A 26,131-nucleotide genomic window follows, 5' to 3' on the forward strand; every position below is an offset into this window, starting at 1 on the left:
TCTTTCCTCGCTGGATGCAGCTTTCTTTGGCGCATGTCACAGCAGGCCGGGTCGGCAAAGGAATTGGCCCCGACTTTCCAATGCCCTCTCATAGCGCGGTACTCTGCTCGCTGACAAATCCGCAGCATCCGTAGCGGAAGGCAGGTCGCCGGTCTCATGTCCTTTTCTAACAGCCGTCGTTGCCATCCCTGCCGATCCCCACCCGAAAGTCGGAGCTGTGCCCCACCAATGACCTCTTTGCCGCTTGCCGTCCACTTATAGGCTTCCACAGCGTTCCCACGTTGCAAAGTCGGGGCACGAAGTACAATTCGTGATTCTCGTCGGATGCACCGTTGAAATGTTTGATGTGGATGGAATCGCGATACCGGCGGTGAAGACGATCCAAACTCGACACGTAGGTTTGCCTAGGATATCTAGAAGACGTGTTCATGGAGTTCGAGGCCGGAAACAGACATGAAGTCAACCTCAACTTATCGGGACGTCCCGCTCACGGACATCGTCCGCTAAGGTGCGTTGGCAAGTTGTCACGATACTGATGGATGGTCCAGACTCTGTTTCACGAATTGACATGACAGCGGTGAGACTGTGTTATGGCAGATAACGTGAAGCATCCGATATGCTCAGATGACTGGGTGTCTAAAATCCATGTCCAACATGAACGTATATATTCTGTCCCTCAACCTTGATAAAAAGAGGTATCATCACTTACATGAGAAATGGGGCACTCATTGGACAATTGCAACATCACCTCAGAAAGCCATCAGATCGTGAACTGTGATCCGGAACTGACACCCACGATGGATTCCGTCTCACTGCCCCGCAAATAGGGCTCGGGTGTAACAACAACTGAAGGGCAGCACAGCAGAGCAATGACGTTGCAGCTGAGGTAAACTGCTGAAGCACCGAACGGCCCTTGTTGTCATCGTCTTCAACAAAATGGAAGCGAGACGGAATTCGTAAATCATAACCTCTTCTACATCGGCTCGCCTACCCTCCACTTCACCTGACCCAGCTGCTTCCCCGCCCCGCCCCGCCATCCCGCCTTTCCTGCCTACATTACATACACAATACAATACATTGCGTACATACATTACCTAAACAGAGAGCTACCGTGACAGCTTCTTGGTACCTAAAATTGACTCCATCCATCTTTTTGTTCGTTCCATGCAGTAATGCCTCCACGAACCGCCCCCCAAATCTCCCAAAACACCACCATCCTACTTTTCCTCATCCTCCTCGTCGCCTTTTTTCCCGGCAGCTTTCATTACCTGTGGACGCTCCCGCTCAAACTCTTGGTTTTCCCTTTTACTCTCTTGTCCTCCCTAATATCGTCCTCGTCAGGGTCGACATCACCACCGACGACGTCATCGCCAAATACTGGGGGGCAGCTACCATATTGCCAGCAGCAACCATCACACGCGCAGCAATCAACAATCATGTCCTGGTCGCAAAAGACTTTCTCACTGCCCGCTCAGTCCCGCGGGGCTTACCTGATTACGGACATCGTGATGAACGAGGTGCCGGAGATTAAGCAGTATAAAGTGGGCTTGCTGAATTTGTTCATTCAGCATACGAGCTGTGCTTTGAGTCTGAATGAGAATTGGGATCCGGTGCGTTGATGACCCTTTTTTTTTTTTTTTTTTTTTTTTTTTCGATGACGCGTACCTTAATCATGTGCATGTTCTTATCCAGATTATCTGAAACTTGGATTCTATATCACCTTGGGAAGGACGAAGCAAGTATGTACGGTTCCGTTCTAACTTTTCTGTGTGTATCATTCGTTTTAGGATGTGAGACTGGACATGAGCGATACCCTCGATCGCATCGTGCCCGAGGCGACGGACAAGAACCCGGACTTGTACCGTCACGCCGACGAGGGCCCGGATGATTTCCCTGCTCACGTCAAGTCTTCGCTGATTGGCACTAGCGTTACGATTCCCATCAAGAACGGGAAGCTGGTATGTCTCCCCTATCTAATTTCCATACATGACCGGATATCTTCTGTCTGAAGAAACCTTTTGTCCCAGTCAACAAGTCTAACACAGTTAATCCCAGGCCACCGGCACATGGCAAGGCATCTGGTATCTCGAGTTCCGCGCTCACAAGCACAGGCGCAACATAGTAGCCACCATCCAGGGAGAAAAGGAAAAGTAGTAAGGATGTGTTAAAAAAATGATTATTTCTCTTCTTTAGACCTAGTCTCAATACCAAGGAGCAAGAGCTCTGTTTTGTCTGTCATGCTTTATCCCAACCCAGTCAATCACTGTCTTGCCTAACCTCCTCACTTCGCCATCTCTAGTCATCTTTGACCTTTCCTCCTTCCTGCTGCATATAATCTGAACAATGGAGGAACGGAAACGCTCCCGTTTGTGCAGACATCGCTGCTCCTCCTGTAGTCTAAACACTCGTATCCTTAATCTTCATGCTCCTCGTACGGACGCGAACCAAGTGACTTGTACGTTGAGCGATGCCGTGACAGTCAAGGTTCCTCGTCTCTTTCCGTCTTGATCTTCGTGATTTGCCTCGCCTCATGTATGCGTTTCAGAGAGAACAGCAGACTGCCTTTCTTCTGCTAAGGACCGTTGCCTTCTTCCGTCTTCATGTCCACATCATCGCCATTCGCAAGGATCTTTGTCTTGGGCACGTAGCCGTCTGCCGGTCCGTCGCCGGGGGTAACAGCCACCACCTCGCCGTTCTCGTCGACGAACTCAAAGTTGTAGCGGCTCAGGAGATGGGGGATGGCGGAAAGCTGCGGGCCGTATCTCGCGGTGTTGTCGTAAAGCTCGAAAAGGGGGACGGCCAGAAGCTTCATGTTCTTTGGCACGCTGAGGACCTCTAGGGTAGGAGAAAAAGACGGGACGTTAGCACGCGTCGGACAGAAATAGGAAACAAACAACAGTACAGAGATGAGGGGAAAGCGCAAACTGAAAACATACTTGACTTGGGTAACTGAATAAAGTAAAGCTTCTTGCATTCCTTCGGTCTCGTCACATGGGCCGGCACAAAGGGGTACATGAACGTCTCAAAGTTGGGCCTCCACCACTGCGCGAGGCAGTCGCCCACCTGCCAGTCGCCCGCCTTCTCGCCCTCGCCGAGGCTGCCCACGGGCGCCAGCCGCTCGTCCAGCCGCTGCTTGAACCCCTCGATCTCGTCGTCCTCCGGCCTGAGATAGTCGCCCGGTAGCTTGAAGAAGGCGTTGGCGATCTGCAGCATCAGGATGTGCGGGTGGTTGTGCTCGTGGCACACCAGGATGCCCTCGCACGTGCGCCGCATGCCGTGCGCGTTGTAGTGCTCCTCGAGCCGCTTCAGGCGCGCCAACACGCTCGGGTCCTCCTCCGGTTGCGTCTCCTTGACGCCGAATGTGTAGTTTGATAGCGGGTAGAGGCGGATCGTCTCGGGCTGGTTGGCGTTGAAGGGCAGGGGGATGGTGGGTGGCACCGAGCTCTGGAGAGCGTTGGGGGTTATCGTGGACATCTCGTCGTTCGTCGCGTTCTCTATTGCGACGCGAATTGGGTCTTGATGGAAAAGGGTGGTGGTTGGCTTGGAAGAAGAAACCGAATGGTAGAGGATCCTGGAAGACCACCTAGAAACGCAGTCTGGGGTTCTGTTTCGTTACAGAGATGTGATGTAGACCTTTTCGGTGGATGTGATTTGCTTTGGCGTCGACGATGTGCTCGCGGTAATGGAACGGTCGAATGAGAGGGGGGCAGCACAGAAAGAAAGCGGTAACTCGGTGTTGTTGGGTGTTTTGGTACGGTAATGTGCAGTTCGGTCGTGAGTTTCCCTGGGGTTTTGGGGGACGCAGCAGTTGGCGCGACTGACAATCCAGACTCGAGCCCGATCAGGAAGGCGGTCAAGTCCTAAGCTCTGAAAAATTGTGGGTCATAATTTTGTGGTGGAGCTGGCCAGGCACCCTCCTGGGCACTTGAGCCGCATTCAACTCCTTCAACGTCAACACATCTTGCCCAAACAACATGCTCAAGGATTGTCTTTACACAGAGTATGGCAATGTGCAAAGCCAATCCTTTTGAAATCATCCACTCGAAGAAGCTGGTAGCGTCATCTTGAGAAGTGTTTACACCGAGTGCCATGTTCTCCCAACGGACGTAACCAACACGCTCGAGATGTCCCAACCCGAACTAGACACTGGGGTTCACATTCATAACACCACTGGTTAAGTGAAGAATGACCTATATATCTTCAAGTGAATACTGATTGCTCCCGTAATCACGACAAATCTGCCCTGGGAAATGTTCACATACGACCAAATAATAGTTGTTGTGTTCCAACACTAACACTAACAAGCTCCTGGCCGAACTCTCATTCGATCGCATGGAGAATAGTCTGAGATATGCTTACTCCCATAGCTGCTATACCAAATCCTTGATGATATCGACACCATTATTTGACAGTTGCCAGGTTACAGCAGCGTTCAAGTCTTGGGGTTCCTGGCTGTTGCCGTTCGCTCAGGGCTTGGTAAGAAGCTCTCAAGATGGAGGTACCCAGCAGTGTCCTCGCATGTTTGACCATGGCTCGTTATCTGTTCCTTCCAAGAGTAAGGCGATAATACGGTCGATTGGCTAACGTCTTTTGTTTCGTCTCATCTTTTACCCGACTCGAATGATCTTGGCTGATAAGAAGTCCTTAGCAGGTAAGAACCTCTTTGGCTTGTTTGCTTCGTTGCCTAGGTGATAACGCGTGCTTGTCACGATCCTCGCAGGCTCGCTCCTTCCATGTTCGATCGTGGTATTCCTCCTCTTTTCCTCCCCCGCTTCTCTCCCCAACTCCCTCCTTCAACGCAATTTCTGTTTCTCCCTCTCATCCTCTTTTCCCCAGCCGTCGTGAACGGATTCACGGCTGCTGTTTGAAGATTGTTCTCAATCTACGTGTACCCTCCTCGCAAGAGGGGCTGATCAGTTTCACGAACACTCATATTTTCTTTGTGCCCTAATTCTGCTCTGAAACCAAACTCACTTTACCCTCACTTCTTGTACTCCTCCCTTCTCGTCGCGTTTCTGTGCCTCTCGCCATAGTCACGTCTTCTCAGACCAAATTCGCTTGAAGAACTGGGCTCTGTCAACCCAGTACCTTTGAATCACATAAGTTGCCATTGTGTCAGGTTGGGGTCCTCTGACCCTCGTCTCAGGATACTGTGAGTTCCCCTTGAAGATTGACAGCACAGCAGTAACTGACCGACTCTCCATCTCAAACCAGGCTCAGCTGCTACAAGCTCCTTGCGGATGAATCACAGCAATCATGGCTGAAGCGAATGCCGCAGAGGACAGCCTGAAGCTGATCCATCTCCAGCGTCTCAAGGCGGAAACCTCACCAGCAAAGCTAGAAGCGGGTTTGGAGTCGGGAATCCAGCTCTTGGATGCAATCAAAGCTGCTTTTTCAGACGCCAGCAGCGTTCCCGAAATTGCCAAATGGATCAAATCCGTCGATGACCTTAAGGGACAGACTCACAAACAGAGGACAGTTGTCGGCGTGGTTGGCAGCACCGGTGCAGGCAAAAGCTCCGTGATCAACGCCGTCTTGGACCAAGAGGACTTGGTTCCCACGAGCAACATGCGGGCGTGTACCGCTGTAATCACCGAGATTGCCTATAACGAGTCAAATAACGAGCAAGAGGCCTACCGAGGCGAAGTCCACTTCATCACCAAAGAGCAGTGGATCAGAGAGCTTCAAGTCCTCTACGACGACCTGAACGGACTCGGCGGCAACAACAACGCAAGCAGCGATGACAATGCAGCAGAGGAGCAGCAGTTTGGCGGCGAGTCCGACGCTGCTTTTGCGCTCGACAAGATCCGCTGTGTTTACCCTGAGATGCCCAGAGAAGACATCAGAAGGCTCAGGTTCACTCCTCAAGGGTTGGCTCAGGACCCATCGGTGGCTGGTATTCTCGGAACTGTAAAGGAGATCACAGCCCCCACATGCAAGGTCTTCATGGACCAGCTGAAGAAGTACATCGATTCAAAGGAGAAGACACGCGGCAAGAAGAAGGAAGCTCCTCAGATGGAGTTTTGGCCACTGATCAAGGTCGTCCGTATCTTCGTCAAGTCCAGGATTTTGGAGCCTGGTTTGGTCTTGGTTGATCTGGTGAATTACTTTATACGTTTGGTCTTCGAGCATTTGCGCTAACAGAAATGCAGCCCGGTATCCAAGACTCAAACGCCGCGCACTCGGCTATTGCGTCCAAGTACATCGAGGAGTGCACTGGCTTGTAGGTGATTACACCGATCACACGAGCGGTAGACAACAAAGCGGCACAGAAGCTTCTCGGGACGTCCTTCAAACGACGAATGCAATTCGACGGTACATACTCGGCGATGACTGTCATTTATTCAAAAGCCGATAACATCTCCGTAACTGAAGCGTTGAGAGGTATACCCGAGGAACACAAAGCTCGCTCGGACTTCGCCATAGTTCAGCTGCTCGAAAATAACAGAGTCCAGCTGGAGGAGGAGCTCTTGCCTCTTGAGCAGCGTCTCAAAGAGCTCAAGACGTTGGCGGACTTTCATGACAACAGCATCGAGATTCTGGAAGCTGCACTGGAAAGCGCTGATGGTGATGAAGTGGAGGTGACTACACAATCGCCCGCCACATCAAAGAGGAAGCCGAGAGCTGCTGCTCTTAAGGCAAGAAAGCGCCTCAGAAAGGAAAATGAGTCGAGCGCTTCAGAAACCGAAGATGATGATTCGGAAGACGAACTCAACGGCAGCGCAGATGAGGAGGAAGAGCCTGAGAAGGCGGAACCCATCTCAAAGGAAGAGGCAGAGAAACGTCTCAAGGAGCTGAAGGCCGAGAAAAAAGCCTTCAAAGAAGAACGGCGGGATCTTGAGAAAAAGGCCAGAGTTCTGAGGAAGAGCGCCAAGGAAACACGGCGGGAGTTGAAGAGAATGAAGGACTCTATGAAGAGTGCTTGCATTCAGTACCGGAACGAGCACTCGCGGCCGGTTATCCAGCACCAATTTGCTGAAGGCGTTCGCGAGTAAGTCAAGCATACCGAACTTGAGATATCTGAGTGAGTGGCTAACCGAAATGGCAGGCTTGATCAAGAAAATGCAGCACTTGAGGACGAGGAGGGGTATGATCCCACTCACGAGGTAAGGGATTACAGAGAGCTGGCTGCGCGTTTGCCGGTGTTCTGCGTCTCTAGCCGGGCCTACCAAAAGATGTCTGGCAAGCTCGACAAGGACGAGCCGACGACTGGATTCCTCACTCTCGAGGAGACCGAGATCCCGGCGCTTCAACGTCATGCTCTGGACATTGTCTCAGAGACACGCTCAGCTGGCTGCCGGAAGTTCCTGACGGCCTTTTCCAGCTTCATCACGTCTCTTGAGGTTCAGATTGTCATTGCGGAAAAGCCACTCAAGTTGGCCGACAACTTGAGGGAGGAAGAGCTCGGTTTCCTGAAGGGAACCTTGGACAAGCTTCGTAAGAGCTTCTACCTCAAGCTGGACGAGGCGTTCACGGATTTCAAGAAAACGCTGGAATCCAGGATCATCAAGGCCCTCAAGTCTGCAGTGCGCCGTGCAGCGAACAGTGCGACGGATATTGTTGAGGGCTGGGGAAAGCGAAAGGACGAAGGTGGTATTCCGTATGGAACATACCGCGCAACCTGCTCAAGGCGTGGTGTCTTCAAGGGTTCTGTTGGACCGAGAGACTTCAATTCTGAGCTTCTCGAACCTTTTAAACAAAAGATCGCTCCCACGTGGGAGCAGGTCTTCACTCGGACTCTCCCCCAAGGAATCGATGCCTTGGGGCAGGACCTGTCCAGCCTCCTGGAGGACTTCCAAGGCCAGATGCATGAGCGTCCGCAGTTGAGAGATTCATCATCGTATGAGCTCGTGCGCGAGCAGGTCAAGACGATGGGGGCTATTCTGCGCGAGACTGCCCCTTTTAAATGTCAGTGCCGGGCTGGTCAAAAAGAGGCAAATCGCTTATTTAAACCGGCAATCGAGGAAGCAATGAAAGTCGCATACGAGAAGTGCGTCGCAGAAAGAGGTACGTACAAAAGTCGGAGCCGGTCCGGGGCCTTGTCAATAACTAACATATTTGGATCTAGGACTTGGCTCCTACAAGCGTATGAAGGACAATATGCGCGAGCACATCGATCTTGTTCGTAAGGCGATGTTCAATGCCGGCACTGAGGCTGTTAACAAGCGCCTCAACGACATGCTCGACGTGCTCCGCTCGGCTTTCGAAGAGCATGTCGATCACGTCGTCGCTCAAGTCTCCGATGACTACAAATCCATTGTTCTGGATAGAAACATCTTCAAAGCTCTTGCATCTGCTCGCGAGGTCGTCAAAGAACTGCTTCACAACGCCGACAACCGTTTCAAGGCCGTTCTCGAGCCTCTCGCCGAAGCTACCCCCCCTAAGCCCGAGGACGTGGTCATGGGAGGTATGGATAACCGTCCGCCTCTCGCTTTTGCTCACGCTCCAGTCACACCCAAACCTCCGAGAACGCTTCCCTTCAGGAGGGCTCGTCTATGCCACCGACGCCGGTAACGCCTGCGTCTCAGACATCGACTCCCGGTAGCCAGTTTGCCGGAGTACTCGCTGGCCTGTCGTTGTGGTCACCGGCGCCATCGGTTGCCCCTGGTACTCCGGCAACTCCTTCCATCAAGACTGAGAATGTCGACTTCAGTCTGAGACCGACATCTGTCTCTCGTCGTCCGTAAAGGACAGAGGAATACGTTATTGCCTACTAAATCTTGCTTATACGTTTTTGCTTACAAGTTCGTTGGAACGTTACCCAGAGAGCTGTTACGGCCTCAAGAATCTCAGAAATGAATGTCCGAATCATGAATGGAAAAAAGAAAAGAAAAGAAACGAAAAAAAAAGGACTCGCTTGCTAAGGATACGATTTTGCCATGATACGTCAACTTTTGACCAAGGAAGATACTTCTTGTCAATCAGACGGATGTTAGAGATATTACAAGGAGGATTACCGCATGCTGGTTGACGAATGACAAACTGATACGAAAGGAAACGTACTATAAATGGCTAGGAACTTGATCAAACGTCATTGGGCTTGTCTCCTTGGTAGATAATTGCCCAGCGACATGATGTTGCTCATATAGTCTAGGTAGAAGAAATTCAAAAAGCTAAGAGCTTGTTGCTCACCATTGGCGTCACAATGGCATTGAATACTTGACTGACCTCCTATGATCCAGCTCGAGATACAGCAACTGGTCGAAATATTTCACTAGCAGCACGATAAGGCGCTCGCTAGCCTTAACCGAGTGTCCGTTCCGACAAGGTAAAGTGAATGCGGCTCTCGGAATATGACAAAAGGGAACACATCCGACTTAAGGAAATACCCGAGTGGTCAATTGAACTTTGAGGATGGGTGGTTTAGCCTGCATCTCGATGAGGCATACCGGTCAAGGACGATGCCGTATAGATTGTTCTGTGACGGAGTGTTGATAACATGTTGGTGGTGCTGTCTTAACAATTTTCCACCAAATATTACCTATCACCAGTACAACCCTCCCACCTGACATCATCCCGCCAGATCAATTCCCAATACAACCTGACAAACATCATCATTTCAGTTAATCCTGTCTCAGATCTTGCGTGAAGGATGTTTGGATCTGATCTTTGAACTTCATTATTTGCTCATCCCCTAATCTTTGGGGTTTTATCCCGTCCGACCGTGATTATGTTCATGATACCGATACCGATATTGTTGATATCTGCCTGTTAAGAGCACTATAGCGGTACGTACATACCTGTAAGTCGGATACCTCTGCATGCGTCACCGTGGCACATTTAACTGTCACTGCTTGGTGCTTGACGGGAATGTGTGGCAGAACCGGTCACCACACCCATTGCTACCATGATCCGCATCCAGGGCTGGTCTCAGCAGGTCTCAGATCGACGATGCCCTGGCCGAAGATACGTCTTATCCCGTCGGCTTGGTTGGGGCGGGTGGGCGGCTGTAGCTCCGGGTCCGTCTCACGCATTCCTTAATTGTTCGTTTTGTAACAGTTGTAAGTACCTTGGGCTGAATTGATTGTGAGAATGCCTTGTTCTGCCGCCCTTCATGTCATGTCTTTCCCTAGGTAAATCATTGGCACATTATGTCCTCGTGATACAGGAAGAGATGGAAATGTGCCAATTTGCTATGCATGGAGGAAGGAGTTGGAGGTTGAATACATCCACCAAGACTTTATCGCACCTGCTAGTATAAAGATCAGATATCTAGGTACCATCTGAACCGCTAATAAGCGGCGGCTACTGGGTACTTTCCCTGCTTTGCAGCACCCAAATGGTCAGGTACCGTCGCTGCTCCCGTTCCATGACTCTTCCTCACATTACTGTAATTCCTGGCTCACATCTGGGCATGGAAAGGCCCGAGTTCCGGGCATGACATCGCCAGGTCACCTCACTGCTATCAAAACTTCTCACCGCCTTCATCCGGCAGCCGGCATGCCTCCCATGTTCTGGAACAAAAGCTGGCAAAAGCCTGGAAGCTTCCCCAGTCCATCCCAATTCGTCGTGGTGAAACTTGAATTGAGATCTCTGCACCTCCGTTCGGCTGCGGCGTTGAGCGGTGGTTACCTCATTACAGTCACCGGCCAGTGCACTTCCACCTCCACGCTCCACGCTCCACGCTCCACGCTCCACCTCCACCACCAGTGTTTTCCACTTCCAGTTCTCTTTGTCCGCGGCGGCCACCTCACCTCCACCGTCTCCCACTGTCCCCCGACGACCAAGTTCCTCCTGCAACCAATTACTTCCCAAGAGGTAACCCGAAACTGCCTCTGCGACACTACACACTACGAATCCGTCAAACCGCAAGAATTACTGTCTCCAACCTCCAGGCAAAAAGGCACTCGCCCCCCAAACCTATACTACCAAAAACTCTATACCTCCGTACCAACCGCCCAACCAGATCTTCCACATCCGGCCCTTCTTCTCTTTGATCACCTTCGCCTCCCTCGAACGGTTCGCCGCTATTCTTGGAAGCTGCAGCCAACGATTCCAGAACAATCGCCCTCCGGACCATGAATGGCTGCCCTCTCGCCGCCTACCCGTTTGGTCACGCACAGTGTTGAACCTGAACGGCCGGCATCGCCTTCCCCCGCAATTGCACCACCAGCAGACGCACCAGCACCAGCACCCGCCACAATGGACGACACCGCGAGGCTTGTCTCAGATCTGCACCAAAAGCTCGCCCACCTCGACGGCAAGGTCGCTGCTTACCAGCGCGACATGCTTGCCGAGTTTCACCGGTACATGGACGACTGTCTGAAAAACTACCCAGTCCACGTTTCGTCCGAGGTCTCCCGAGTCATGGCCGAGTCCATGCACAAGTACCCGGCCCTCACCTTGATGGCCCGCGACGCCCGCGACGCCCGCGACGCTGAAAGTCCTCGACCTCAGTCGCCCACAAACAAGATCCTCGACAGTGAAGCCCTTCCCAGAGACGTTCGCAAGTCGCCTCCGCCCATTTTGTACCATACATCCGGCACCCCGAAGGAAGGCCCAAGAAGCCCCCATGAGCGCGAGAGAGAGTTCCAAGGCTTGTTCACTCCTAGATACCTGCCCCTGCTCGATAGCACCCACCGCGGCCTGCAGTCACCCCCGGAGTCGCCAGTGCCCACGCCGCTGCCGCTTCCCTTGTCTCAAGATAATGTGAAGAAAGTGGAGGACTTCAAGGAGCCAGAGGCCATGTTGAAGCTTGAAATCCGCCCGACCCCGGTCAGACGGATGACCGACCGATCCTCATCGTCAGTTGAGTCGTCGGCTTCTGGAAGCGACTCAAAATTGCGAAGGAGCGCTTTGCGACGTTCTTCGAGTTCAACCAAGGGCAGCCCGCGCCGGGTGCGTTTCGAATTTGCGGGTGAGGAGGTGTTTCCATCGACTTCTCCCCAGGACACTTCTGCCGTTACAGTCCCGCCCCTGTTCAGTGGGGATGATGGGGCAGATGGGGCGCAGACTCCTCCTCCTCCCCCTCCTCAACTGGAGGCCGCTGCGCCTATCATACCCTCGATAAACGAACCACCTGCGTATAGCGGAACATCGTTGCTTGACGTTGAAGGCGAGGAGGACGCGCTGCCGAGGCCTAAGAAAGTCTCGTCCACACAAGCACTTCGCGCGCTTTCTCGGAACGCCCCCCTAGATGCCGGAACTTGGACAGAGGTGAATGCGGACTTGGAAGAGACGCCCAAGATGAACGGCGGAACGCAAGAGAATAGCGCCCTACAGCAAGACCAGCCGTCAGGGCAGTTTTCCGGAGGAATGCCACAAGACGGTCAGCGTCACGAACAGCTTCATCCTCAAGCAGAGAATCTCACAAAACACAAAGTCGAGACCAAATCTTCCCCTCTCGCACACCATGTTGTAACGCAACAGCCCAATGGCGACCAGAGTCTCGGGTCCCCACTGGAAGAGTTGCAACGGGATGAAGACGACGACAGTTCCGACGACGACGAATTTCTCTCGATGAAACCGAAGAAAAAGCCAATCTCGCCAACTATTCGAAGCTCATTTGGGCGGCTACCTACGATCTCTGAGACCGCTCAAAACACTGCAAGGTCTTCACCCAACAACGCCGCTCATACTAAATCGCCGGCGGTGGATGAGTTTGGTAAAGGGAAGGTGGTGGATGACGTACCCGAAGATGCCTTCTTTGACTTTGAGGGAGAGGGCATCTCTACTGGTGTAGAATCCGATACAGAGAAGTACATCGCCGAAGATGATTCCGATGATGACGACAACGACGCTGCTGCGAGCAAGATACCACCCGAAGAACGCCCGAGAGTGGCCTCCATAGCCAGCGGATCTAATGCGCAGACTGAACCAGCCCCAGTCCGCAAGATTCCTCCGGCCACGCCATCGGCCGCCTTGTTTGGCCACTCGGTCGGATCGTACAAGGGAACTTCCATGCGGATGAACCCCATCAGCAACCCGAAGCTGTACGATGAGATTGCTGGCATGAGAAACGTACACACCTTTGTTGGTAGTGTCGATGGACGCAGCGGCGTGGAGGCTATTGATATGGGGAGCTACCGTGCATATTTGGTTAAGAACCATGCCAGTGCTACCCCCCGCAGTTTCACGGAGCGATTGGCATTTGAAGAGGCTATGGAGCGGAGGAGGTCAATGAGGGACTCGGACAACGAAGATGTGTAGAATCATATTAATAACGACACGCTGTGGTCTGCATGATACCCTAGAGGAGCAAAGGGGTGGAAAGGGTTACGCATGAAATTGCTGAGATAGGAGTTCATGAAACGGCATTACCAGAGGTAGACATTTCCTCTCTGAACATTGCATCGAACCTGCTTACAAGCGACGCTTCTTCTTCTATCATCACCCTGTAACAGTAAAGGCTTCATCATGATACAAACGCAAGTGGGCATACGAGGAACCTAATGACATGTTGTACCGGAGTGAGCGGCAGCCAGATGGGCGACATGGCGGGTGATACACTAATGCTCAGTATGCAATGGGAAAATGATCAATTGGACTTCTTAAATCATGCAATTGTCCGTATCACCATGCCCAGTCGTCCGCTTCGGGACCACGGACCGGCGGTAACAAGCCGGACGCTGTCCGTTGTCACTTCGGTGCCCCGGGTCCGGGCGTCAGTTCCCGAATCCGGGCACGGAGGCTCTTGCGCAACCAATCAGAAAGAACGAATTCATGAACCATGCCTTAACAACATGGGGGTCTTGAAGGGGTTTAGAAGGAGGCGCGGTGCACTTCGTCCAATCTTTGTCATGGCGGCTTGTCTCTTCACACCACTCATGCACCCCCATTTCTCCAAGGACCAAGTCTTTCCCGTCGCGATGCCAGACTCAACTTATTCCCAGCAATCTGGCTTGGGTGTTCTCCCTTGATTGCTGCAAAACCAATTGACCTGAACTTCAATTAAACAGACTGGTGAATCTGCGAACAATTCGATAACCGAGATATCGCAATTGCCTGGTGGCTGGATAACTATACACATCAACCACGTCACGAAGACAAAGGAAAGGTGGTGGCGGGCAAGGGATACCAAGCATACAGCTAGGTGTCCTCAGAGACAACAAGGTCCCCAACCAAGATCCGAGACCGCAAAAACAAACGACGAACCAAATGAAATGACACGACACTACCGCTTCGCGACCACGTCGCCGCTGCCAACAACCACGGCAGGGACAAAGTCCCCAAGACCAACAGCCATAATGTCTTCCATACCCACCCTCCTCCACCTCCTCTTCACTACCATCCTCCTCCTCGCTATCCCAACCCTCGCCTACCAACCCCTCTCCGACACCCAACTCAAAGCCGTCCCCGGCCCCATCGAGTCCGACTTCGACATCAAAACCGGCGCGCTCCTCGCCCCGATCCTGATCCCCCGCGTCCCCGGCACCCCCGGGCAAGCCAAAGTCCAAAAACACTTTGTCGACTTCTTCACCCGCGAACTGCCCGAGTGGGAAATCTCGTGGCAGAACTCGACAGCCACCACCCCGCTCTCAGGAAACAAACAAATCCCGTTTCAGAACCTGATCTTCCGCCGGGAACCGCCATGGACGAAAGAGCGAGGGCCGGGCAGGGCGGCGCTGCTGACGCTAGTGGCGCATTACGATAGCAAGATCAGTCCGGAGGGATTCATCGGGGCGACGGATAGCGCGGCGCCTTGTGCGGTTTTGATGCATGTCGCGAGAACGGTGGAGGGGTATTTGAAGAAGGTTTATGAGCAAGGGGTGGCGGAGGGGTTGGGGAAGGAAGGGAGGGAGGATCCGGGACGGGAGATGGGGGTGCAGATACTGTTGTTGGATGGCGAGGAGGCGTTTAAGGAGTGGACGGATACGGATTCGCTTTATGGTGCTCGGTGAGTTATGCTATTGTGCTTGTTGTTGTGCTATGGAAGCCATCAAGGCAAGAGACTAACTGGTACTCAAAACAGATCCCTCTCCTACGAATGGGAAAACACCCCCTACCCCGCCCTCTCGCGCTTCAAGAACCCTCTCCGACAAATCGACCTCTTCGTCCTCCTCGACCTCCTCGGCTCCGCCGACCCGGGCGTCCCTTCTTACTTCCAGACCACCCACTGGGCATACAAGAACATGGCCACCGTCGAGTCGCGCATGCGCGCCCTCGGTCTGCTGGAAAGCAAACCCAAGAACCCGTTTCTGCCCGAAGCCGGCAAGCTCAACGAGCATTTCGGGAGGGTTTACGTGGGCGATGACCACCAGCCGTTCATGGCCAAGGGCGCGCCCGTGTTGCATATGATCCCCACGCCGTTTCCGCATGTGTGGCATAAGATTGAGGATGATGGGGAGCATTTGGATTTGCCTACGGTCAGGGATTGGGCGAGGATCGTGACGGCTTTTACTGTTGAGTATTTGGAGGCTGCTGGGGGAGAGGTAGGGGCTGGGGCTGGGACTGGGAAGGAGGGCAAAGGGGAGGATACTGCTGCGAAGCAGGGGACTACTACTGATGGGGAGGAGAAGGCTGGCGCGGGAGTTGGGAAGGGGCCTTGATGTCTCTTGTTTCCTTTTCCGTATGTTTTCGCGAATGGACATGCTATCAATTTAAATGCTTCCGGCTCGTCGTGGATGAAAGTGCAGTGCCCTAGATGCTCCTATGTGGTCTGATCTACAAGGTGCATACATATGTACACTACTATCGGATGGTGGAGCGATGCCTAGAGTCTCGACTTCTGCGGATGACAGACATCGACGGAAAGCATGGTTTGCATACGTCTGTATAAATCCGTAACTTAGCTATGACTTTGTAACCACGATTGAAAACATCTGCTCGTTTATCTTTAACCAACTTTTACGTCGTAGAAGTAAAACAGCCCATTCTGGAGGCATCCAACATGTATCCTATAGGGGTGCAGCGGGGTGGCGGGGCAGGACCATATTGGCGCTGTCACAGCCGGTCCGCCTAAATCGACTGTGTACCATTCTTAGCCGACTGTGTGGAGCGCTCCCAACCAACCACATACCAGGGAACACGTATGGTTACCGCATGTTGGCGCCCGCAAAATCCTCACCAAAGTGATATGGTATGAATATTTGCATTACTAGCGTATATAGAAGTTAATACAATAATCGAGTTATTGAACAAAATATCATAAAAGTAAGTTACAGTATTAAGGCTCTTAGAGGTACACTAACCAACCGCTATACAAATACCTAAAATTATTGACTTTACTAGTTCCTAACTAGAGGCGCCCACCCATACCCCTAATCCTATCCCTTTACTAGAATTCTTCTACACACAAAAGGTTAAGCCCTCTAAAGACTGTTAGGATAGGTTTTTCGACGTTAATAAGTTCGTTAAAGAGGAAAAGCAATCCCCATTTCCCTTACCTACATCTAAATCCAAATAAGTAGAAGATAAGCCAGCAGTATCCTCTCTCCAAGCGCTTACTAAAAGAGAAAAAAAAATATCGACGCGCTAGTAAAGGATATAAACGAAGTAGCAGTTTACATTAGATTTAATATTATTAAAAAAAAGGGCTAATAACTACTGTAAAGGCAAGCTAACTCAATATAATTTAGAGTATATTAAAGGAGCAGCGCGTAGCAGTAAGAGCAATTCGATAGTTACAATAAAGAAGAGGACGACGATAGCGAGTATAAAGGAGAACTATAATTGGAAGGTGAAGGCGGTTTTCGCTAACACAATGAGTATCTAATAATTTACTCTTATAGTCGCTAATTATAACTACACTCTCAATTCTTCAGCTGCTACCTACCTACCTACCTAACGCCGTTTCTAACGTATAAAAGAAGTTATTACAAATATTATTAAGTAGGCCAAGTAACTAAAGACGTTTAATTCAAATATTACTTCCGCTATTAAATTAAAATTCCCTAATATTAAAATTACGCCTAAAAATATATAGAATGTACTAATTAGTAAGAAAGCAAGGGTAATAAGTACGCTAACTCCTTCCTAATAGTTCCTTAACGTTCTAATTACAATACCTGGCGTAATTAGTAAAATCTTTCGTAAAAGAGGTAAGGAGGAGGGACCGATAGAGAGAATCTTTTAGACTTATCTATAGTATATTAATTAATTAAAGAAGAATTTAGAAGTATAGAGTTTAGATTATACTCATAAAGTTCATAAATATAATATACCTCTCCTATAAATTTATAGCATTATTACGTTACATACTACCTTTAATATAGGGTATTATCTTCTATTTAGTAAGAAGGAGGTATACTTTATATAGATTCTGGAGTAGTTAAATAAGCTATTGAACAATTATAGTATCCCTACATTAGAAGTTATTATTATAGACTATAATAAGGTATATATGAAGGTTTGCCACGCTATCTTTACTATTACTTAGTACTAGATTTGTCTTTAGTACGTAATAAAGAATATTGCTTTTAACGTTAAGAAGAAGTAGAAGGGTATATTCGAAGGTATAATATTAGGGAATTGAAGTAGTAACAGTAGTTATTTATATAATAAGTTTCGGATAGATATTAATCTAGCTAATTAAGATTATACCTCCTATTAAGTAACTTCTAAACTTTTTAGCAATAAAGACTGCGTTCAATATTTAGAGGACTCCGCTAGGAATACCTATCTCTAACAGTTAATTAGGTTAGTATTAGAAGGCTCGAACCGTAAGTAAATTAATAACGCTAATAATATATTAGCTACTTAGACCTCTATAGTATACGTAGGCTTTGAAGAGGATTTTTAAATACAATAGAGGGTATTATTAGTAGAATTCCCTAAGTAATAGGGTAAGAATTCCGCCTCCTTTCCTTTCTTTTCCTTCCTCTCCCCTCCTCTCCCCTTACTAACTAACTCTTTTATAAAAATAATCGACTACCTCTGCAAAATTTACCTCCCCTTACACAACGAATTCGCCTACTTTATTATAAAATTGTACTATAATTATAGTATTCGTATAACTTCCCGTATAGAAGGCTTATATAGAGTATTGAAATCGCTATTTAAAAACCGCTGCATTAATCTTGACGAATTATTAATTACTATTAAAATAATATTTAATCAATTGTAGGCTAATTTCGAGGCTAAGTACATGGTATAGATCTCTAAACGCGTTACCTAATACCCCAAAGAATTAAATAACTAAATTTACTATTAGCTTTAATATACTTAAATTACTAAATAAGTAGGTTACTATAGTAATAGTATTTAATTTAAAGGACTAATATAGGAATATAAGCTTAGCGAAACTTATAGAGGAGGTTAAGAAGTAGTACACTACGTACTTTATATAGTAATATAGTTTACTTTATTAATATAATTTGATAGCTCTCGTAAAGGCAAGGGGATTTATATAGTAGGGTATAGTAAATTAGTACTAGTAGTTAAAACTAAACTAAGTACGTCCCCTCCCATTTATACTTAATAATTTCTTACTAACTATACAATACAGCCGTTGTCAACTAACTTCCTATTACTTCGCTACGAGGTTAATCCTCGCCTAATTATTACTAACCGCTGGCAGGCCCCTAAGAATAGCCCCCAACCTCTCCCTAATACAGTTTACTAGCTAATAGTTAATAGAGGAAGTATACAATATAATTCATCTTACGATACCCCTCCTAAGGCTTTATAATTTCTACTAAAGAAGAAGAGGATGACCGTAACTATATTAGTTAGTTAATAAGAGGAGGAGGTGAAGGTTGAAGTATAGAATATGAAGGAGGAGGCAGTACGATTATAAACGTAGTTTTAAGAATTAAGGGAATTACAATAGCGTAAAATATAATTGGAAGTACAATTGCAGGAATTTAACATTGAATAATAAATTTAACTACTACTAGTATACTATTACTACCAATATGGGTACTAATACCGCGCGCCTATAGCGACGGCGCTTATAGTAATATCCTTATATTAGGAGATAATACTCCCTCCCTTATAGTAATACCCCTTATAGCAATATTTGGACCCTTACTAGCCGCCACTATCTACCTAGCCGCGGCCATCTACCCAGCAGAACTCTCACTAGCTATTATATTAGCAATGGTATTAGTTGATTCAATACTACTAGTAATCGTAATAATGCATGTATTAATATAAACTCTATAGTTTCAGCACCTTCTACGTAAGTTAGTATATTAAAGTGCTTTATTTGTGTGATTCCTGGCGACTTTTAGTGTAGATGTTGTACGCATGTCACTTTGGTGAGGATTTGGCGGGCGGCAATATGGTTGTGCTATTGGTTAGAAGGGTCCTACACAGTCGGCTAAGAATCTAATACAGTCGATTTAGGCGGCCCGGTCACAGCGGTAGAGAGAGAAGCTCACAAGTGGAAGTCACAACGTCAAATTCCATCGCCTCCCCACCTACCCAACCCAACGACCAGGGCAACCTTAATTCCACTTCCACCTCCGACCTGACTTCACTTGTTTCACCATTCCACCATCCTGATTCCGACATCAACTCTTCAACCTGCGAATAACCGTCGAACGTACTCTACCGTACGCCATCTCCCGTAAGGATCTCTATTTCCAACTTGCCGACGCGCGCGCTTGTTTTCACCTTCCGCTTCGTCCGCGGAACAGTCCCCGACCGATCAAATATCCAAACGCCAGCATTTGCTTCTCGTCAAAATCAACGAATCTAACTCTCCTCGGTAACCTAGTTCACCGATTCCCACGGCGCCGTAACGTCTGGACCACATCTCCCCTACTGCCTCCTGTCGCCGGTCCCATCTTCGCATCCTTCTGGACTTGTTAGATTCATCGGCGCAGAGACTGCTTCAGTGCATCTCTGCTCTCCAACAACACGGCTTCTCACGGGCGACAGCTGCCTGACCAACAAAACCCAACAGGCGGCGAAATCCCGAATCCTTTGCGAAAGACAATCACTATCGGCTCTGTCCTTTTCAACCGCGCCCATACGACACAGCGACAACCTTCGCCACACCCGCATTATCTGATTCAACAATCCTCCATCTCTTCAACCACAGCCCACTCGGGTCCATCTTCGGCAGTCAGAGAAGCCATGGACGGCAGGAAACACCCAAGCTCTTTCCAGCAGCTTGAAAAGCTGGGAGAGGGCACTTATGCTACTGTAAGAGATCCCTCCTTGGCCTAGGATTATCTGGCTCGGTGAACGTGGGGAAGCAATTATATGGTGCAAATGGCTGACACTACATTGCTAGGTCTTCAAAGGCCGCAACCGACAGACAGGCGAGCTAGTAGCTCTCAAGGAGATTCACCTTGATTCGGAAGAGGGGACGCCTAGCACGGCAATCCGCGAGATCTCCCTTATGAAAGAACTGAAGCACGAGAACATTGTTGCTCTACACGATGTCATTCACACCGAGAACAAGCTTATGTTGGTGTTCGAGTACATGGATGGCGATCTCAAAAAGTTCATGGACACCAACGGCGAGAGGGGAGCCCTGAAGCCTCATGTCATCAAGTCCTTCATGCATCAGTTGCTCAAGGGTATCGACTTTTGCCATAAGAACAGGGTCCTACATCGAGACCTGAAGCCGCAGAACCTGCTCATCAACAGCAAGGGCGCTCTGAAGTTGGGAGATTTTGGTTTGGCGAGAGCATTCGGTATTCCAGTTAACACCTTTTCGAATGAGGTCGTCACTCTTTGGTACCGAGCTCCCGATGTGCTGCTTGGAAGCAGAACCTACAACACCAGCATCGACATTTGGTCCGCGGGATGCATCATGGCTGAGATGTTCACCGGCAGGCCCTTGTTTCCCGGCACCACTAATGAGGATCAGATTGTTCGCATTTTTAGGATAATGGGCACACCGACGGAACGCACATGGCCTGGACTCACGTCATTCCCCGAGTACAAGCCCAACTGGCAAATGTACGCGACACAGAGCCTGTCGTCCATCTTGCCTCAGATCGACCGCGACGGCATCGACTTGCTTCAACGGATGCTACAACTGCGGCCCGAATTGCGAATCTCGGCCCACGATGCGCTCCAGCACCACTGGTTCAACGACTTGGTTCACCAACAGCATCACCATCAAGCGCAGCAGTCCATGATGCAACAGCCACCGATGATGCAGCAACAGCCAATGATGCAGCAGCATAGAGGCTATGGACAACCGCAGCCCAACTACGAGGGCTACTAGACAGAGCAGCCTCGAGGAACTGGAAGGCAGACACCGCCGGTGCCAGGGTTTCCTCCACCAGTTTTGGATCGACCGATGCCAGTAGTGCCAGGGTTTTCTCCACCAGGATTCCAGAATCGCGGGCAACTGATGCCAGTAAACGAGGGCTGCTACACCGAAGAGCAGATTCTAGGAGGGCGGACAATGCTGGCGCCAGGGCAACGCCATTCAATGTCTTCTCAACCGATGCCAGGATATCCTCCCCCGGGGAGGTATCCTCAACCGATGCCAGGGTATCCTCCACCAGGGAGGTATCCTCAACCGATGCCAGGACATCCTCCACCAGGGAGATATCCTCAACCGATGCCAGGGTATCCTCCACCAGGGAGGTATCCTCAACCGATGCCAGGGTATCCTTCAGGTCAACAGGTTCAAACTGGGCATTTACCGAGAGGAAATGATTTGGTTAACCGTGGCATGGGTTCGTCTACAGATCGATTAATGGCGTGGATGGAAAATTTTAACATTGGCAATTATGGGGTGCACAGGCCACGGCGGTCAGTCCCCATGGAACCCAGTTTCAACCCGTTTATACATAATAATGGACAGCTAAATATGATGATGATGCCACATGGGCCTCGAATACAAACAGGTGTAGTGGGCAATGGACACCCAAATGCGATGCCACGACCTCAGTTGCGTCAATCATCTTTTGTGCCTTCGGTTTCCTATCCTCCACCGGCGTCAGATGAGCCTCGACATCAACAGATGGGGATTCCACAAAGTTCTCAAACTCAAACGCATGATGTGAACGATTGATCAAACACCTAAAGTCAACCGCCAGGCTGGAGAGAAAAATGAGGAGTTTCCGCCTGATTCTCAATCATTTCGGACAAGAACATACGCCGATGTTGCAAGTTCCTCAAAGGTTATACACCCGAAGCCAACCAGGCAATAACTGCGGATGCCATAAGGTGGCCAATGTCAAGCACACACGTCTGACGAGCACAAAATGATAATGGTATACGGCAGCTCATGTTTCTATCACCAACGCAGCATGTTTATGTTTCACAATAAAAGCAAAAGCAGGAAGCTTGGACGAGGATGACGGGAAAATGGCAGCGCAGGCTTTAGGGAGGATGGGGTTAGAGAAATGTTACTTGTGCATTTGCATTTCTTTCAAATAGTTGTTGCGTTTTGTAGCGGAGGTTCTTATGTATTAGATCAAAGCGAACTTTGAGAGTGTTGTCCATTATTTTTTTCCTGATGTCAATGAGTTGTCAATGAGTTTTCTCGTGAGCGGTGATTCGGGGGACGGGAACTAATCAGCAGGACTGGAGTTCTAAATCATTGAGATACCACCAGCTGATATACTGTGTAGTCGTTTCTGTGGGAAAAGTTCGGTGATAATAAAATTCTTTATTATTGTATCGGGCGTATGTCTTGTAGTCTATATTGTTTACACCAAGCGAACTCTTATCGTCAACCCAACCGGCTTTTCGTATTCGTTGACATGTTGGATACAATGACCTTTTAAGGCTCCTTGTTGGGTTATTAATGCATCTGGATTCCCCCGGACCGATCCCGTGGAGGTGGAACACCCCGCAAGAGGAGCGCCTATCGATAAGCCTTGATCCCTGGCCGGCCCAGGTGCCTGGAAGCCTGGGCCTTCTCCACCTGATTTCTTGTAGCCGCAGTGTACCAGCGCCGGACATAGCGCACTGCGACGGACTTCGACGCTACCAAAGAGCCGCTACTGGACTGTCCGAGCTTGATCCATGCCCTGCAACCGTACAATAACCCGTCCCCAACGACATCTCGATTATCGTGTCTCCTGGCCACGGACAACTCAACTTCAACCACATCCCATCTCGATTTCGGAGCATGGCATTTCGCCTTCACAACATCTAGCCGACCAGCCGTTTCTCCATCGACAAATCCCATCTTCTCACTGCATGCTTTAAACCGTCTTTCCGGAAAACAGTCGCCGCGATGGCTACCGTGGAGTCACGCAAAGGTACGGTGCTCCTTCTGACGCGCCCGCAATCATGGCGAAGCGATGCTTTCCACAGAACGACACTGACCATTCTTGTGCGAGGGAACAGACGAGGAGGCAACCACTATCAAGGTTGCCTCGTCAAAAGCGACCCGCAATATCGTCAAGCTGAAGAGACAACCAACTAAGCCCTCTAAGCCAGGCAATTGGAAGGATGCCACGACATCGCTCGATAGTATGTAGTCATCCACTCATCCCCGGACCTCTTGCCCCGCTAACCGGTTGCTTACACAAACTTAGACGAGGAAAAGAAAAGGGCCAAAGAGGCCGGTAACGCCGCCCCTCCGAGCCCCATCATCAACCAACTAGATCTCCCCGCACAAGTAACATTCGACACCGGCCGTCCGCTTGACGATGTTCCCGACCTGATCTATTGCAAACTCTGCAAGAAGGGAGTCATCAGAACCTCCGGGAAGGAGCATATCGACGAATGTCTTCGCATCAAGAGGGAAAAGGCGCAACGCAAAAAGGAGGCCCGCGAGGCACGTGAGCGCGCCAAGGAGGCTGCTCGCGAGGAGGAAGCCCGCAAAAACGACCCCGACGGCGGAGCGGGGCGCGACGATGACGACAGCGATGCCGAAGAACCCACCGAGAGGAAAGGGAACAGCGGAAAGACGACAAAGAAGGCTACCGGCAAGAAGCCCGATGTCGGCGGGAAGAAGAGGAAGGCCGAGGGAGACCTGGAGAAGGGCAAGGCCAAGAAGAAGAAGGACGAACCGAAACCGAAGACCGCCAAGCCCAAGGGTCCTGTTGACGTTGAGAGGCAGTGCGGTGTCATCTTGCCCAACGGCCAGCCTTGCGCTCGTTCACTCACCTGCAAGAGTCATAGTATGTCGGCCAAGAGATCGGTGCCAGGGCGATCCCTACCGTATGATATGCTACTTGTGGCATACCAGAAGAAGAATCAAGCGAAGCAGCAGAGAGCCGCCATCGACGCAAATGCCCCGTTGGAGGACGACGACGATCCGAATGCCGGTGCGGTGGACAGCGATGAGGAGACGGCTGCCGTTATGAACGCCCTAGCGAATTGGCGACCACAACCGGTTATCCCTCAACCTATTATTGCACCGATCAAAAGGCAGTACCAGCTGGCACGGTTGCACGAGCAACTTCAAACGGTAACCAACGGCGGCCGACTTAACATCTTCAAGGTTGTTGGATTTGGTGCCCAGAAGCTTCCGGAGGGCCATCCCGGCCTTTATCAGCAGGAGGAGGAACATGCCGGCGACCCCGACGTCTCCATGCAAGATGCATTTTCCCGACGTTCATCAACATTTAGTCTTGCAGGACCACCGCAGCGAAGGCCATCAGTGACAAGCAGAGCTTAGGATGCTCGGCCACATAGCCCCCCATCGCAAAATCGAAATCCTAATACTGCTTTATCCCCAATACTGGAAAGTACCGCGGTATCCAGTACTTCTGCCCCGAAAACGAAGCGACGGGCAGACCAACTAGAGGAGGAACCATCGGATACATCACAACGGAAACGAGTACGCTTGACCCCTGGATTGGGTCCGAATCCTCGACTGTCGCCGAACCGGAAGCCGGTACGACAACCTGTACCGCCACATGTGTCGGATGCTATGGAGAGCCCCGGGGGCCCAAGGCGCCCAAGGGAGACAACGGACCAGTACCTCAAACAGACGTTTGCTCCTAGTAGGAGACATGATAGCGTGCGATCACCTCATCCAGTTAATTCATCTAGACCTGGACCTGGTACAAGCCCACATAGGCCGCCTAGGCAGGCATACCCCGCACCGAGACCTCCAAGCCGCGATGCAGAGAGGAGTGTCACCCGCCCAGGGCCGAATAAACATCACGACAACGAATTACCCGCTCGAAAGTACTCAATTGGCATTTCGCTACGAGGAGGATTACAAGTCGATTCTCCAAGAAGGAATGACTTTGAGAGCCCGGCAGCCGCACGAACCCCAGCTCGGCATCCAAGTCGGCGGCTGTCCTCAGCATCACCCGGTCAAAACTCTTTACACCTGAGTCCCCATATCCCGGATGAAGTTCGCGCAATGGACGCTAAGAAGTGTCCAGAAATCTCACCGGAAGAGATGGACATGCTTCGGCAGATATATATTGCTTGTCAGCAGCACCCGGAAAAGCTGGACGAGTACCGTCAGGAATACAAAGCTTATCAACAACGACTGCAAGCACAGAAGGGTTTAAGCGGAGGGAAACAACCAACCAACCCCCAGTCCGCGAGCCCAGTGCCTGAGGTCTCGCCTCGTTCAGCATTTAACAAAACCGAAGTTCATCAACCTCAGCGTGCGCTGGAAGAGGCGCATTTTAGACCTACTTACTCCCCTCGGCACGGCTCTAGCGCGATTTTCCGTGGCGGTGCTACTTCCCCCTCGAATACCCCAGCAGCCGCTCGTCAACGACCGGAAGTATCATCACCGGTACACAGAACTCAGCAAACTTTGCCCGACACACCACAGACCGCCGGGAACCATCAGCGCAAACGGTCTGGGCCTATACCACGAATCATACTCAAGGTACCGAAGCGTACCCAACAACCGAATGAGGGAATTTCACCAGTGAAAATCGGTCCTCCCCAAGGAGATATCATGAGCTCGCCGAGGAAGACTCACGGCCCAGTGGGAGGCAAAAGCCTCAAGGGTCCTTCCGTTGAGGAGGGCGGTCTGGTTGTTATTGATGACTGATGGATTTCAGAAACCAGCAGATTGAGGAAGTTGGATTCCAATTGCTCTACTAGAGGCCATGGCTGTTGGCGACAACGGAGTTCGCGACCACGCAGCCTAGACCTATCTGATGAGGTCAGGATATGGAGTTCGATGGATGGCGACTACACGATGATCCTACAAGGGGGGATTGAATCTCTCCACCAATTATGTGCATGGGCTCTCAAAACACGAGCCTTTGCTTCTTTCCTCTACGCTACAACCATGCGGCTTTCATGTTTTCCATTTTGGCGTTGGAAGTTTTCTCAGGAACGGTTTTACATTGGGATACCTGGTTGGAAGGGATAGGCGTTGGTCGGTTCTCTATTACAGTTG

General features: G+C 50.2%; 7 protein-coding genes across 7 annotated transcripts; 6 read left to right on the forward strand and 1 right to left on the reverse strand.

The window, feature by feature from the left end:
• Window positions 1-1,436: 1,436 nt before the first annotated feature.
• On the forward strand, window positions 1,437-2,154 carry B0H65DRAFT_551368 (uncharacterized protein; the record flags this gene model as incomplete). The annotated part of the gene is made up of 3 exons (XM_062829803.1): window positions 1,437-1,610; window positions 1,788-1,958; window positions 2,056-2,154. The coding sequence occupies 3 exons, from the start codon at window positions 1,437-1,439 to the stop codon at window positions 2,152-2,154; spliced, it is 444 nt and encodes a 147-aa protein (XP_062679913.1).
• A 76-nt stretch (window positions 2,155-2,230) lies between these two features.
• On the reverse strand, window positions 2,231-3,584 carry B0H65DRAFT_277719 (nucleotide hydrolase-domain-containing protein). Its single transcript, XM_062822835.1, has 2 exons — window positions 2,937-3,584; window positions 2,231-2,835 (listed from the first exon to the last, which is right to left on the reverse strand). The coding sequence occupies exons 1-2, from the start codon at window positions 3,472-3,474 to the stop codon at window positions 2,573-2,575; spliced, it is 801 nt and encodes a 266-aa protein (XP_062679914.1). The 5' UTR covers window positions 3,475-3,584; the 3' UTR covers window positions 2,231-2,572.
• A 1,672-nt stretch (window positions 3,585-5,256) lies between these two features.
• On the forward strand, window positions 5,257-8,687 carry B0H65DRAFT_444904 (uncharacterized protein; the record flags this gene model as incomplete). Its single annotated transcript, XM_062825707.1, has 5 exons — window positions 5,257-6,099; window positions 6,228-6,991; window positions 7,049-8,007; window positions 8,069-8,510; window positions 8,546-8,687. The coding sequence occupies 5 exons, from the start codon at window positions 5,257-5,259 to the stop codon at window positions 8,685-8,687; spliced, it is 3,150 nt and encodes a 1,049-aa protein (XP_062679915.1).
• A 2,455-nt stretch (window positions 8,688-11,142) lies between these two features.
• B0H65DRAFT_430206 (uncharacterized protein) lies at window positions 11,143-13,149 on the forward strand (the record flags this gene model as incomplete). Its single annotated transcript, XM_062824866.1, has 1 exon — window positions 11,143-13,149. One exon carries the CDS (start codon window positions 11,143-11,145, stop codon window positions 13,147-13,149), a length of 2,007 nt encoding a protein of 668 aa, XP_062679916.1.
• Window positions 13,150-14,186: 1,037 nt separating this feature from the next.
• B0H65DRAFT_430045 (peptidase family M28-domain-containing protein) lies at window positions 14,187-15,488 on the forward strand (the record flags this gene model as incomplete). Its single annotated transcript, XM_062824858.1, has 2 exons — window positions 14,187-14,836; window positions 14,912-15,488. The coding sequence occupies 2 exons, from the start codon at window positions 14,187-14,189 to the stop codon at window positions 15,486-15,488; spliced, it is 1,227 nt and encodes a 408-aa protein (XP_062679917.1).
• Window positions 15,489-19,690: 4,202 nt separating this feature from the next.
• B0H65DRAFT_277766 (negative regulator of the PHO system) lies at window positions 19,691-21,485 on the forward strand. Its single transcript, XM_062822836.1, has 2 exons — window positions 19,691-20,031; window positions 20,123-21,485. Exons 1-2 carry the CDS (start codon window positions 19,963-19,965, stop codon window positions 21,065-21,067), a joined length of 1,014 nt encoding a protein of 337 aa, XP_062679918.1. The 5' UTR covers window positions 19,691-19,962; the 3' UTR covers window positions 21,068-21,485.
• Window positions 21,486-22,667: 1,182 nt separating this feature from the next.
• On the forward strand, window positions 22,668-25,777 carry B0H65DRAFT_530077 (uncharacterized protein; the record flags this gene model as incomplete). Its single annotated transcript, XM_062828917.1, has 4 exons — window positions 22,668-23,063; window positions 23,152-23,277; window positions 23,343-24,412; window positions 24,539-25,777. The coding sequence occupies exons 1-4, from the start codon at window positions 23,039-23,041 to the stop codon at window positions 25,775-25,777; spliced, it is 2,460 nt and encodes an 819-aa protein (XP_062679919.1). The 5' UTR covers window positions 22,668-23,038.
• Window positions 25,778-26,131: the final 354 nt, after the last annotated feature.

This window comes from Neurospora tetraspora (assembly GCF_033439725.1).
Source record: "Neurospora tetraspora strain CBS 560.94 chromosome Unknown B0H65scaffold_6, whole genome shotgun sequence".
Taxonomy (NCBI): Eukaryota; Fungi; Ascomycota; class Sordariomycetes; order Sordariales; family Sordariaceae; genus Neurospora; species Neurospora tetraspora.

Bases quoted from the DNA above. Each gene is read 5' to 3' on its own strand.
- B0H65DRAFT_277719 (XM_062822835.1), bottom strand. From the start codon at position 3,474: ATGTCCACGATAACCCCCAACGCTCTCCAGAGCTCGGTGCCACCCACC. The intron at 2,836-2,936 runs GTATGTTTTCAG...CTCCTACCCTAG, and splicing joins TATTCAGTTACCCAAGTCAA to AGGTCCTCAGCGTGCCAAAG.
- B0H65DRAFT_277766 (XM_062822836.1), top strand. From the start codon at position 19,963: ATGGACGGCAGGAAACACCCAAGCTCTTTCCAGCAGCTTGAAAAGCTG. The intron at 20,032-20,122 runs GTAAGAGATCCC...CTACATTGCTAG, and splicing joins GAGAGGGCACTTATGCTACT to GTCTTCAAAGGCCGCAACCG.